This window comes from Lemur catta, chromosome 5 (genome assembly GCF_020740605.2).
Source record: "Lemur catta isolate mLemCat1 chromosome 5, mLemCat1.pri, whole genome shotgun sequence".
In the NCBI taxonomy this organism is placed as follows: Eukaryota; Metazoa; Chordata; class Mammalia; order Primates; family Lemuridae; genus Lemur; species Lemur catta.
In genome coordinates, this window is record NC_059132.1 from 66,003,986 (window position 1) to 66,018,619 (window position 14,634).

Genomic DNA, 14,634 nt, shown 5'->3' on the forward strand with positions numbered 1-14,634 from the left:
AGGTTGATTCATTTATCCTCTGGCTCCTGCCCTCTTTTTTTTTTTTTTTTTTTTTTGAGGATTGCATGGGAATGACATCTCTGCACCGTGAGCTACACTTGTACACAGGCTTTCACAGAGTGCCCTTGGTTGATAGTCAGCTCAGCTGAACTTGCCATTCTCTTTCATGGAAGTTTCCAATGCAGTACACAAAGCCTTGGAACAATTAACAGCTGCATAGCCTTATAATTACCATTGGCCCTCACTATCCACACTAGAGCTACTGCAGGCTTCCCCATCACCTGTACCTCCTCAGACCCAGTAACTGTGGTGCCACATCTCAGTAGGCATTGTCACCACCCCACTCACCTGCAGCAGAGGGTTCCTGGTTATGTCTGACCATGAGTGATCCACCTCCTAAATTCTACCCTATGGAACTGTTTCTAGCACTCTTTCTGGTACCACCTGTCTCTCAGCTTGGGTTATCCTCAGAGCAGTACTTGGTACCACCTGTCTCTCAGCTTGGGTTATCCTCAGAGCAGTACTTGTGACAAAAATGTTGGTGCAGGTAGTGTACTTGGGAAGCTCTCAGCAATCATAAATGAGGAAGTAGGGAGAATGACACAAGGATGGGGAAAAAGTTGATTGAAGGGTACATTTTGAAATTACTAATGTATTTAGTAATTAGCTACTTCAGTAGTAATTAATGAAGTTAGTTGATTCTGAAGGGATTCCTGAAAAATATCCAAAATGTCTCTCAGAATTTTCCACCTGAGGAGCAGTAAGATGGATTACTTATCCACAAGCTCCCAGTCCCCGTTTTTATAGAGAGTTGTCCTGGAGGTGTTACCTCCTTCCCATCCAGACTCAGGCAAGGCCAAGTGGATTCTTGTGGAATTAGCGGTAGAAAGTAGAAGCTAAGTGGCTCTCACTTGAGGTGGGAGATTGTCACCGTGAGGTGAGTCGGCACTTATGAGGAACTGTTTACCAGAGCTGCAGCTGACATGAGAATCGGACTGAGGGCATGTGACACAGGGTACCAGAGACAAGCACCTGAATCTGTTTCACTGTCTATTTCCCAGAATTCTTACATTTTACCGGGTAGCCTGGATTTTAGAATGGGTCCTCAACTCCTTCCCAGAATGGTTCCTAGTCATTACTCAGGGAGTCGGTCCTTGCTCTCAGAACTAGCCTTATCATCTGGTCCCAATGGTTCAACCTGAACTGCCAGCAAATCTTCTCATGGATCTGGTCTATATTAATAGGACTGGATAGCCATTTCTGTACAAAAATAGGCTGGTGATTCAAAGCAAATTTCCTGCCATGCCCTCCCTGCTGACAGTCATTATTCCATCTCTGTTATCAAGAGGAAATGTGCCCTGGCTGTGCCTGGGTTCTGTGCACGAGAACAGCTCCACTTACTGGCTAAGTTCTCCCAAGACGGGCTGGATTCTGCATCATTAGTTGCATCTTCCCCTTTTAACTTGCTAAAAGGGCCTAGTCTTGCTCTAAGCCACTCCTCTAATGGTGTGAATTGCCAAAGAAAGATTTGGCTTTCCTTTTTTGAAAAGATATTCAGTTCCTTCCAAACTTTTGTGTGCCTAAGGAGCATTAAGACAACTTGCCGTGCCATTGTTTTCTTCTTTTTGTTGTCTAACCTGCATCTTCCTTAGTGCCACAGGACTCAGCTTCAAGATCACTTTCTCCGACATCTAGATTTTGTAATCAGCCCATGGTGCACATGTTTGCTATGTAGAGTTTCTTAAGAGTCCCACATAACCCTCAGCATTTAGAAGGGTAAATTTTGCACAATATAGTGGGAAAAAGCATGTGATTTTCTAAAAGTGATCTCAGTTTTTATCTTCTTCTTGAGCTCCCTGTACGTGGGAAATGTTTGATAAAAAAAAAAAAACCCAGAGGAATAAGATCTCTCAATTTCTTCCAGTTCAGAACTTGATCACATTCAGTCTTTCAGGGTTTCCTCTCATTTCCTTTCAATTTTCTGAATATACCGGGGCAGAAACCTCTGCTTAGAGTTCTGCCTTCAGGGTTTTTCTCAGACCTATTATTAAAGTCTTCCTGGTTGATGGGCCTGGTGGCCAGGTCTCTTGTCATGGTCAAGCAGGGCTCTGGTCTTCCAACTCATGTCACCTTTCACTGGCAATGCCAGGCTTCTTGGCTGGGTAGTCTTTCCTGTGAGCCTCTGTTATAAAGTCACATTAACTTTAACTCTGGTGATCCCTGGTTCTTCCTTAGGTGAGCAATCTCAGCTGTCTTTCACACACTCAGGAAAACGCAAGATGTCCGATCTTCTCACCCCACATCAGCGTCCGGGAACGGAGGAACTAGCTCAGGTCCATCTGCTCCAGTCCCTTCTGCCTTACCATGCAGGTTCCATGTTAGACACTGCCCATGCTGGCTGAGCAGCCAGCTGGAAGGGCACAGTCGTTCCAGAGAAAAGAAAAACAGGCATCATGCTCTTGGTTTCCCCTCAGGAATACCCTGGTGAGTCTCCCACATCACCTGCCCTACCTCCACACCTTCTCCCAAACCAATTTCACCCTTTGCTCTTCTCTCGCTGTCCTGCTCTAGAGTAAGTAGAGTGAGCAGAGCGATTCTTCTTCCTGTACGCTGTGAATTCCCTTAAGTTATGCCATCTCTCCTGACACTATAGGTTGCAGTAAAACTAGAACTCCCGGGTCTCCTCTAGATATGCAAAGCAAGATTTGGGAATTTAGAAAACACTTTTTTTCTTTCTCTCTGTCTCTCTGTCTCTCTCTTTCTCTCTCTCTCAAAAAAAAATATATTAAGCTTTCAAGAATATTATCTCACTGGAGTCTGTAAAAATCTAATATGAAATTCAAAGTAAGAGAGGGCCTTCTTTGATCTAAACCAGTGGTTCTTAACTCTGGATGCACATTATAGTCATTTTAAGTTGTTTGAGGAATACTGATGTCCCGGTCCCATTTCTCAGAGATTCCTGAACCAGGACCAGGCAAAGGTATTTTTTAAAAACTTCCCCAGCAATTCTTATTTTTAGCCTGGACTGAAAGTCACTGGCCTAAGGCTGTTACGTGTCTTCCCTCTGAACAAGGGAATACTGTTGAGTCCATGTATGGGGAAAAATATGGCTTACTGGGATTAATAAAAAGAATCCTAATGTTTTAAAATTAGTGTCCTATTACAGCTGTTTGACACTCTCCAAAGCAATTATCAGATCAATGATTTCATGTTATTCTTTTCATAACCTTTTTATGTAAGTGTTATTATTGACTACATTTAATTGAAGAAAAGAGTGGAGCTCAAAGAGATTAAGTAAGCAACAACTTTATCACTTAAATACTGAAGGAAAGAAATACACAAATCTTGGTTCCTGATATTAATGGCCATAATTTATGGCATTGTCAATATAATTAAAATGTTTTCTGTTATCAAAATTAGATATTTTAAACATTACAGAAATATTTAACCTGAGCTGTAAAGATTTCTCATGATGCCACCTCACAGAGATAATCATTGCTAATGGCTGGATATGGACTTCTCCAGATTTTCCTATGCATATGCAAACAGACATCAGTAAAGCACTATTTACCCAAATGAGAGCATACTATATACAATTTTGAATTGTGATTTTTCTCTTAAAAATATATCCTACAAATGTATGTGTGTGATGTACTCATTATTTTTAATGGCTTATATATTTCATTGTAAATAATTAATAAACATTTTGGTTGTTTTCAATTTCTTACTTTAACAAACAATGCTATAATGAACATTCTTGTAAATATATCTTTGTGCAATTGTGCAAGTATTTTAACAAAATTAATTCCTGTGATGAGGATTTCTGACTTTAGTGGCACAGATTTTTTTTATTTTGATAGAGTTTATCAAATTTTCCTCTCAATAAGTTGTACCAATTTACAAGTATTATTACTACAACAATATACGGCAATGCTTGGTTTCTCCACCTTAGCTACACTGGATATTACTAGTCTTTATAAAATGTGTTGATCTTAGTAAAATAAATATATGAATAAAATAAAATCAAATCAGAAGTGATCAAGGGTGTGATTTTTTTAAAAGATGGGATGATCTGATAAGTAAAAGTGGATACCATTGTTAGCTGAATTTGAATTTGTTTACTTATTGAAATTGAACACCTTTTTACACATGACTTTTGGTCCTGTGTAATTCCCCTTCTGTGAACTACCTGTTTGTGTGTTTTACTTATTTTTCTATATGATCGATCAACTTTTCTTTTTTGATTTGTGAAAGATCTCTGAATACTAGAGAAATGAGCTATTTGACTATCATATGTGTTATGAAATATGGCATTATTTATGGCCATATTTTGAGTTTTGTCTGGGATAGTGTTGGAATGTAAGTTTATGTGTTTCTTTTTTATAAATTAGAAGTTTTTATTTTTAAATCATCATGTTTATCTGTCTTTTCCTATATCAATTTTTGTTTTAAGTCATTATAAGAAAGAGATTCCCTTCCATTATATTATAAACATATTCGATTATGTTTTTTTCTCATACTTTTGTGGTTTGTTTTACTATTAATATATTTAAATATTTCATCCACTTAAACTTTATGATAAGCAGTCAGGTAGGGAATTAGCTTTACATTCTTTCAAATGACTAGTCATTTTTTCTAACACCATTTATTTAACAACCTACCTTTTCCCACTGATTTGAAATGCAACTTTGTATGTACTAAGGAATAGGAAGATAGATTTTTAGATTCTCAATTCTATTCTATTGATGTGTCTCTCTCTCTGTACCACTCATGTATTCTATTAATTTCTGAAGTCATACTATGTTTTGAGATCTGTTAAAAGTACTCAAACTTCTGATACTACTTAGCTTTATTAAAGAATTTTCCTGAATCCTTCCCCATTTCAGTGTTTTTCAGTTGATATTGCAATAATTTTTATCGTATTTAAAAATAAAACAACCAGTTGGGATTATATCACTCCCATTATTCCTTTTCTCCAACCTCACTGCTTTCTGGATATATCGAATCCTGATTTTACTCTCTGCTTATAGCCAGGGACCTTCCAATTCTCAGTTGCCAAAGTGAGCTTTCCAGTGTCCGAATTTAATTATTTCCATTTGCTGCTAAACATTTGCAGTAACTTCTCATTCTTTTGAGGATGCAATCCAAACCTGTCAACATAACAGTCAAAACTTCCATCTATTTCTTCATCCTAACTTTGTATCATTTATTATCTTGCTCACCATCTCCCCCTCAGTCATTACAAAACTTTCTGCATTGCTCATACCAGGACACATTGTCACTACTTTGTGGTCTTGCACACTCTTGTCCCTGTCTGGACGGCCAGCCCTCACTTTACTCACACTTACCCTGACTAGGTCAGGTGTCACCTTCTCTGGGACACTTCTATTCAGTCCCTGCTGTGCTCTGTGCCAGGTGCCCTTTGTTCATGAGAACTCCCACTACAGAGGTCTGGCAGGATATACAGACTGTTTTAAATTGCCTGTCTATTCATATCTCTCGTCCACTAAATAAGAAACCTATTTAGGTCGCTGTTTGTTTCTTTATTCCCAGAACTCTCCATAGTATCTGTTATGTGATAGACATTTAATTTCTTTTCGCTGAGCAAGTGAATTGAAAGTAAAGCAAGCTAGGGTTAATTTTATTTCGGTTGGGTCCCGTAACAAGAGTCAGCTGGTCAAATAAATCCCAGTTTTAATTTAGATGCTGTCTTAGTTGGGGCAGGTAGTTTTTCTAAGAAGTGATCCCAAGAAGAATAACTATGCACGGAAACAACTATGCAAAGGGAAAATTTTAATAAAGGCTTAATAAGCTGAGGGAAACTGGGCCTCCATCCAGCTTGGGACCTTTGAGAAAAACTCTGGAAGTTATGGCAGAACTGCCCAGAACTGCCCCTCTGAGGAGTGGAGGAGAGAGCACTTATGCACTGACTCCAGTCCAAGGGTTGTTCCCAGGGGTGTTAACTTATGCCACACTTCCGGGTTGTGCCTGTGTGCAGCCAAGCAAAGACATGTGGAACTCGAAAAGACATAGGGCAGAGAAGCAGACAGGCACAGGCACTGAAGTGGGAAGCACTCAGCCTTCAGGTGAATCCAGAAGAGGGCTGAGGGTACAGGTACAGCGCCTGAGACAGTAGCCCACCAGCAAACTGAATGTGTGCAAACAAATATTGGGTATGAAATATTTGAATATTCTTTGTGAGCAACAAAGAATATTTTCTGTTTCCTTCAAAATACTTAAGGGCTACAGACATAAATGCTACTTGATTCAGTGTCATGGTAGATCGAAAAACTCTACAAAGGAAAGCTGTGTGTTTCTAATATTCTGTGTTACTATTCGGTGATAAATCATTTTCCCCTGGTAAAACATACATTTGTTCAGACCTGTGAGATTATAAAGTGTGTTTTATTATGATTATGTGTATTTCAACATCTTTGCCTGTACAGCTTCATAGCTATAGATATTCATTATTGATGCTAATCATAATGTGATTCATATTCATAATAACATCGTCAGTGATTTGAGGAAATTTGGGGGCTGCCTTGATTTTTTTAAAGAAGGTAAGTAGAAACTTCACTGATGACTTTTACTTAGGACCTGCTACATGCAGAGTTCCCTACTTGTCTCTATGGACATACATGGAATAAAAGGTGTACAATCTAATGAAACATTACATACTGCTTAGAGAAGAGAAATTCATGCTTTACAAAAATTAGGTGTATAGCTAGCTGTTCAAAGGATGTGGAAATGAATTTAATCTAAAAATAGAAACTTAAAAGAAGTGAGGGTTTTTTTTTAAAGAGATGCAGTCTTGCTCTGTCACCGGGGCTAGAGTGCAGTGGCATAATCATAGGTCACTGCAGCCTCAAACTTGCTCTGGCTAGGATTGCCAGTACTATGCTGAGTATAAGGGGTGAAAATGGGCATCCTTGCCATGTTCCAGTTTTTTGAGGGAAAGCTGAAAGTTTTTTTTTCATTTGTCATATATGGCTTTATTGTGTTGAGGTATATTCTTTCTATGCATAATTTATTGATAATTTTTGTCATGAAAGCATATCAAATTTTATCAAATGCTCTTTCTGCATCTACTGAGATGATCATATAGTTTTTGTCATTCATTTTGTTGATATGATGTATCACATTTATTGCTTTGTATGTGTTGAACCATTCTTGCATCACTTGGATAAATCCCACTGATCATGGTGTATTATCTCTTTGCTGTGCTGCTGGATTTTGTTTCTTAGTATTTTGTTAAGTATTTTTGCATCTATTTTCATCAAGGGTATTGGCTTGTAGGTCAGTGTGTGTGTGTATTTATGTGTGTGTGTGTGTGTGTGTGTGTGTGTGTGTGTATGTGTGTGTGTCCTTGTTTGGTTTTGTATCAGGGTAATGCTAGACTCATAGAATAAATTAGAAAGAATTCCTTCCTATTCAATTTTTCTGGAATAATTTGAGAAGAGCTAGTATTAGTTTGGTAGAATTCAGCAGTAAAGTCTTCTGGTCCTCCTGGGCTTTCCATTCTGGGAGACATTTTATTACTGATTCAACCTTGTTCTTCATTATTGGCCTGTTTAGGTTTTTTATTTCTTTTTTGGTTCAATCTTAATACAGTATATGTGTCCAGGAATTTATCTATTTCCACTAGCTTTTCCAATTTGTTGCATATAGTTCCTTTTTTTATATTATTTATTTCAGCTTATTATGGGGGTACAAAATTTCAGGTTATATATATTTCCCATGACCGCCCTCATCCTCCTGAGTCAGAGCTTCAAGAGTGTCCATTCCCCAGACAGTGCGCATCACACTCATCATGTAGGTATACACCCATCCCCTCCCCCCACCCCCCACCTCTGTCTGTTACCCAATTGGTGTTATTCCCAAATGTGCACTTAGGTTATGATCAGGGAAACCAATTTGATGGTGAGTACATGTGGTGCTTATTTTTCCATTCTTGGGATACTTCATTTAATAGAATGGGTTCCAACTCTCCACGAGAACAAAAGGGATTCTATATCACCGTTATTTCTTATAGCTGAGTAATACTCCATGGTATATATACATATACCACATTTTACTAATCCACTCATGAACTGATGGGCATTTGGGTTGTTTCCACATCTTTGCAATTGTGAATTGTGCTGCTATAAACATTAGGGTACAGGTGTCTTTTTTATAGAATAACTTTTGTTCTTTTGGGTAGATGCCCAATAATAGGATTGCTGGATCAAATGGTAGGTCTACTTGAATCTGTTTAAGGTATCTCCATATTGCTTTCCACAGGGGTTGCACTAGTTTGCAGTCCCACCAGCAGTGTATGAGTGTTCCTGTCTCTCCGCATCCATGCCAACATGTGTTGTTTTGGGACTTTTTGATAAAGGCCATTGTCACTGGAGTTAAGTGATATTTCATTGTGGTTTTGATTTGCATTTCCCTGATGATTAGAGATGTTGAGCATTTTTTCATATGTTTGTTAGCCATTCTTATATCTTCTTTTGAAAATTTTCTATTCATGTCCTTTGCCCACTTTTTGATAGGGTTGTTCGATTTTTTGTTACTGATTTTTCTGAGTTCTAAATAGATTCTTGTTATCAGTCCTTTATCTGACGTGTAGTATGTGAAAATTTTTTCCCATTCTGTAGGTTGTCTGTTTACTCTCGTGACTGTTTCTTTGGCTGTGCAGAAGCTTTTTAATTTGATCAGGTCCCATTTATTTATTTTTGTTGTTGCTGTGATTGCCTTAGGGGTCTTCTTCATAAATTCTTTGCCTAGGCCAATGTCTGTAAGAGTCTTTCCTACATTTTCTTCTAGAATTCTAATAGTTTCGCACCTAAGGTTTAAGTCTGTTATCCACCGTGATTTGATTTTTGTGAGAGGTGAAAGCTGTGGGTCCTGTTTCAGTCTTCTACATGTGGCTATCCAGTTTTCCCAGTACCATTTCTTGAATAAGGATTCTTTCCCCCAGAGTATGTTTTTGTTTGCTTTGTCAAAGATTAGATGGCTATATGAGGATGGTTTTATATTTGGATTTTCTGTTCTGTTCCACTGGTCTGTGTCCCTGCACATGTGCCAATACCGAGCAGTTTTAATAACCACAGCCTTGTCATATAGTTTGAAGTCTGGCAAATTAATACCTCCCATTTTTTTTTTATTGTTTAAAATTGCTTTTGCTAAACGGGGTCTTCTCTGGTTCCATACAAAGCGTAAAATTATTTTTTCTATATCTGTGAAAAATGATGTTGGTAATTTAATAGGGATTGCATTGAATCTGTAGATCACTTTGTGTAGTATAGATATTTTAACAATGTTGATTCTTCTGATCCACAAGAATGGTATGGTTTTCCACCTATTTACATGCTCTGCAATTTCCTTCCTCAGTGTTTCGTAGTTCTCCCTATAGAGGTCCTTTACCTCCTTAATTAAATATATTCCTAGGTATTTTATTTTCTTTGTTGTTATTTTGAAGGGTATTGAGTCCTTAATTTGGTTCCCCATTTGACTGTTATTGGCATATATGAATGCCTCTGATTTGTGTGTATTGATTTTGTATCCTGAGACTTTACTGAATTCATTGACTTTGTTGGTGGCAGCAGTGTGCCCCAACCAGGCCAGTTCTCGGGTTCCTTGCTAGCATGTATGTGGACAAGCAGTGGCCTTGCCACTGGAGGGAGCAGGATGGCTGTATTGGTGGTGGCCCCAAGCAGGTGACTCTCAGGTTCTGAGGATCACATACTTTGGTTTCCTATATCTTGGGAAATCCTCCCTGATTCACTGGACAGCCTATTTTCCAGGGTGTAGAAGCTCTGTGTGCTCATGTGACAGTAATACAGCTACACTGCTAGGTCCAAGTGGTGTGGTGAGGCTACGGCCTTCTGGGTGGATATGGGGTAATGTCAGTGAAGCTCCAAGGATGAGGAGATACAAGTACTGTTGGGCCACAGGTCAAGATGTATTTTGGAGCTGGTTCTGCTTTTAAAATGGTGCCATGTTGCAGCAGTTTGGGTCCCAGGAGGTGGAGAGGACACAGTGTGGATCTCATCTTTGAGACAGTGCAGTCACATGGACTTCAGGAAGCTCCCTATACTAGGCTCAGGGCCTTGTGAAGGCTGAGGGGCTCTCCTCTAGCCAGGATTGCAGGCATACATGGTGGGAATCTCCCACTTATCTTTTCTCCATAATGAGAAGTCCCTCTTGGCTCTGAGCCAATCCAAGCCAGCTACTTTGAGTTCCTCTCTATATTGCCATCTCAAGAATTAAGTTTTGATACAGATGCTAAAGGAGATTATTGAAAATGGACTGGTGATCAAAGATGATGTACAAAGATTTAAAAATACACACAGTATTCATAGGCTGATAAAAAACAGACTGAGAAAATTATAAATCAGAAGTGTGCAGATATCTACCAGTCTACTGGAGCAAGTTGAGAGTGTCATCCTTCCCTCAGCACACTGTTTACTCTGCCCAGAATATTTTTATCTCTCCCTTTGTAACTCCTATTTGCCTTGTAATGTTAGCTAAAGTGCCTCCTCCTGTTTCCTATGACTGGTATAACAGGTTACCACAAATTTGTTGACTTAAAACAACATATATGTATTACCTTATAGTTCTAAAGACCAGAAGCCAAACATGGATCCCAGCGGGCTAAAATCAAGGTGTCAGCAGGGCTGCATTTCTTCTGGAGGCTCTAGGTGAGAGCCCATTTTCTAGACTTTTCCAGTTTCTACAGGCCACCTGCCTTCCTTGGCTCTGGGATGCCTATTTTTATCTTCAAAGCCACCAGTGTAGTATCTTCCCTCCTTTATTACCTCTGCTCTTCTTCATCTTCTCTCTCTGACCCTAACTCTACTGTCTCCCTCTTATAAGGATACTCATGATAACATTGGGCCTACCAGGATAATTCAGGATAATCTCCCCATCTCAAGATCCTTAACTTAATCACATTTGTAATGTCCCTTTTGCCATGTAAGAAAACATATTCCAATTTCCAAAGATTAGGATATAGATCTCTTTGGGAAACCATTATTCAGCCTATTATACCTTCTCTTTGAATTTTTCCTGACTTCTTGAGTTGGGTAGGATTACTTTCTCCTTCTCTGGATCCCATAATCATCACTATATATCTCTAATATAGAAATTTTTAGAATGAGACTTTTTAGCATGACTTTGAAATTTGGGGTAATCTTTCTACCTTAACTGTTATTGTCTTGGTGGCAAACTTGTGTATTTCATCTATACAATCAGACAGACCTGAATCTGGACCCAGGACTTCCTTGGTTTCCTCCCATGCTTTGGAGAAGCTGTATTTTTCATGGACAAGAGAACAGAATTCCTGGTCCAAATCTCTTCTCTATCACCTATTAGTGAGAAGCAGCCCCAAATCTCTCCATTACCTCAGCTGCAATAGGGAAATAATTATAGTATTTACTATATACATTTATTGTATTAATAAATAAACATATGAAAGTGGCTTAGAACAGGAACTAACATATAAAATTCACTCAAAACTACTAGTTATTATCATTTCCCACTTGTAAGATCATTGTAAAAATGAAAGAGACAGTAGATAAAGCCATAGCACAAGGCCTGGCACACAGTAAGTAATCCCTACATTCTAGCTTTTGATTTATCATCATCATCATCATCATCATCTCTATTAAATACAAAAGTCAAAGTCAAATAGACTGAAGGAAATGGGTTTCAAAGGTAGGAATTTACTGAAATGTACTCAACTTTGTGCTAATCATTTGAATTATTTCAGGCTTTCTTGTTCTCAGGCTCAGTATGGTCACAGGGTTAAAAGATATAAAGGGTCAAAAGTGTAGCAATGGATAGGTTTTATTAGTTTTAACAATGAAATAATGATAGCAATAACTGCAGGCCTTTAAATGTTACACAGTGTTTTCAAATATACTATCTCATAGTGACTTGATGTTAGCTATAGGCAGTATCTAGCAATCTAATGGCTATTTGAATATTTAGGCTTCTCATATTGTCATCCTTGTCACATGATAGTACTTTAGTCCTTTATATCACAGGATCTTCAAGTGTTACTCCCTTGTTTCCCAAGCAAATTCCCACTCAAATGATTACAGTAAATAGAATAGAAACTTGTGGAATCATCTTCCTCTCTCACAAATGAAGTAACAGCAAAATAGTACAGCACCTCAGCTGTCCCAAGTTCCTCAAATAAGTTTTACTTTTGCAAAACGAACCCTCCAACTTCCTATATTCTGTGTACTGTGTTATGAGCAACATGACCAGCAGCCACGTTTGTTGTAATTTTTTAAATATGTGGAAAAAAAGCAAGATATCAACCATGTATTATCTTAACCAAGATGCCAAATTATCTAACTTGTTTCTCCAGGCAAGCAGCCCAACAACAGGGACAGCTCCCAGGAGCCAATCAAGGTTGTCTGTCTGTCCATCCACTCAGGACATCTGCAGGTAAGTGCTGAGCAAATGATCTTATTCAATATTTTTTAGATCAGTGTTTTGTGTTTTTGTTTTTTATTCTGAGAAAGTGTGACTCTTGCTTCTGCCTTACATTGTCATGGACAATTTATACTGGCTTAATTTTTTTTTTTTCCTTTAGTACATTTTCTTCAGCTGACCTTTATTTATCAACTTCTGGTCCTTGCTGTCATTTTCATCATTCTCTCTCTCTCTGTTTCTCCATGGCTTTCCTCTCCATTCCCATTTCCCATCCTTTGCCTGCTGCTTTGTCTAGATCTACCATCTTGCATGACATGTCAGAAGAGGCATTTGAGTATTGCACCCCTGTCATGGTGCTGAGCCCTGCTAGGAAGGAGTCTGGTAAGAAACCAGTAAAACAGAGACCTAGAAGGAGGAGAAGGGCCCCTGAGAGATATGAGCATGCAGAAGAACAAACAAAAGGGAGAAGAAATGATTTTCACCTCCAAATCTCAAGCCCCAGATGGAGGGAACTTTCTACAGAAGATTCTTCAGATACAGCTTCCACAGATGAGAGTCACTGGATTCAGGCAAAAAGAAGAGCCCAGGTTAAATTCAGACTGTCAAGAAGAAGAAGGAGAAATAATAATAAGCCATGCAAAAACTTAGATGGGTCTTCTACTCCTAATGGAATTGAGCTTGTTGAATTGGGATCCAAAGGTAAAAATCAACAAGAGCCGATGGAATGTGAGAGTTGCTCTTTAAATCTCTGCAGAGGAAAAGGCACAAGGTACCAAGAGTGTGGCCCTTCCTTGACTAGAGGATCCTTTGAGATTAAGAGATCATCCGGGAACCATGAGAATAGCAAAGGTAGATACCACCACAGAGATCCTCAGCTTTTGCAAAGTTTTAGGCGAACTGAAATAATAAAGAAGAGATTTTCAGAAACAGATTCAAGCACTGAAATACTGGCAATTAAAGAAGGCAACAAGTACATGGAAGATGCAGGGCTCCCGGTGAATAACCCTGTTCAGAAGCCTCCTGCCACCTGCGATGATGAGTCTGATAATTTAGAAGTGTGCAGGTCAGTCACTACAGAGAAAGGCTTGTTGTCATCTAACTAGGTTTCTTCTTGCTATAAGTTAGGTATGTGTTTGTACCTACCCTGAAAACTTATCATTTATTTACACTGTTATTGTTCTGATTGTATATAAGGTGATAAAAGGAGAAAAGGTGAGTATGAGAAGAATAATGCAGAAGTATCCAGGGGTTTGAAATTTGTTCTAGAATAGAATAAGATTTCTCCTTCCCTTGCTTTTAATTGAATAATGATTTATACTTGGAAAGGGAATGACTAACCAATTGAGTATTGTATCCATTCCAGTTAAGACAATAATAGTAAAAACATTAAAAGTGAGAACATGTGAAATCTTCAGTGCAAATTTGGTGAATTGCTAGCCCCCTGACAGAAAGATATTCAAGACTTGGGTTCTTTAAGGTCAGATTTTTCTATCAAAAAAAAACTCTGAAGTTGGCTTTAATTTGTTCTCTGATTGTCTGAGTCAGCAGGGTAATTCAAGACTGAAAGGATACAGAAACAGGTCATGGACATACTGGTGGGCTTTTTGGCACCTTAAAGGAAAGAGACCACATTAAATTTACTGATAATCATATACTTAAAGCTTTCAACATGTGGATATTTCATAGCTATGAGAATACTTTCTTGCACTTTTTACCGAACAGCATACATTTTCAAAACAGCTTAATGTTAAAAAAGAATTACAGGAAAACCCATGCTAATATGCATAAATGAGACAATTTTAAATGAAACAAATACTTTTAAATTTTCATATTATACCCAATAACTTAAGCTGTTTGGGAGCAAGTGAAGATTTTCATTGCTCAATGCTTGGTGGTTTGGGTTTGTTTTTATAAAAGTGGAAGTTACTTTATAAAACATGTATGCATGTTTCATGTGAATTACATGACCCAGAGAAGGCTACCCATGTCCACTGAGGGCAGGAGCAAGAAAAAGAACTAATCTCTGGGTGTTAATAATATTAGAATTATTTGTTTCTCTGAAAGTCTTTTAGGGTAGTCATTCATAAAATGCTCATTCATTTATGCACTCAAGCATCTATTATGCATTGGGCTTTATTCTAAGCAGTGAAAATATTGTAGTACATAGGATTTGTATAGTCTCTGACATCTTAGAGCTTCTAGTCT

General features: G+C 38.3%; 1 protein-coding gene across 2 annotated transcripts in view; it reads left to right on the plus strand.

Moving 5' to 3' along the window:
- Positions 1-12,227: 12,227 nt before the first annotated feature.
- Positions 12,228-14,634, plus strand: part of MARCHF1 (membrane associated ring-CH-type finger 1) — a 77,313-nt gene continuing 74,906 nt past the window's right edge. The window contains exons 1-2 of one of the 2 annotated variants that reach the window (XM_045552057.1): positions 12,245-12,441; positions 12,725-13,492. In XM_045552057.1, coding sequence (XP_045408013.1) covers positions 12,251-12,441; positions 12,725-13,492 — 959 coding nt within the window. In that variant the 5' untranslated portion in view covers positions 12,245-12,250. Of the gene's footprint in view, positions 12,442-12,724; positions 13,493-14,634 lie in introns of both variants that reach the window. The other variant, XM_045552056.1, reaches the window with a different exon arrangement.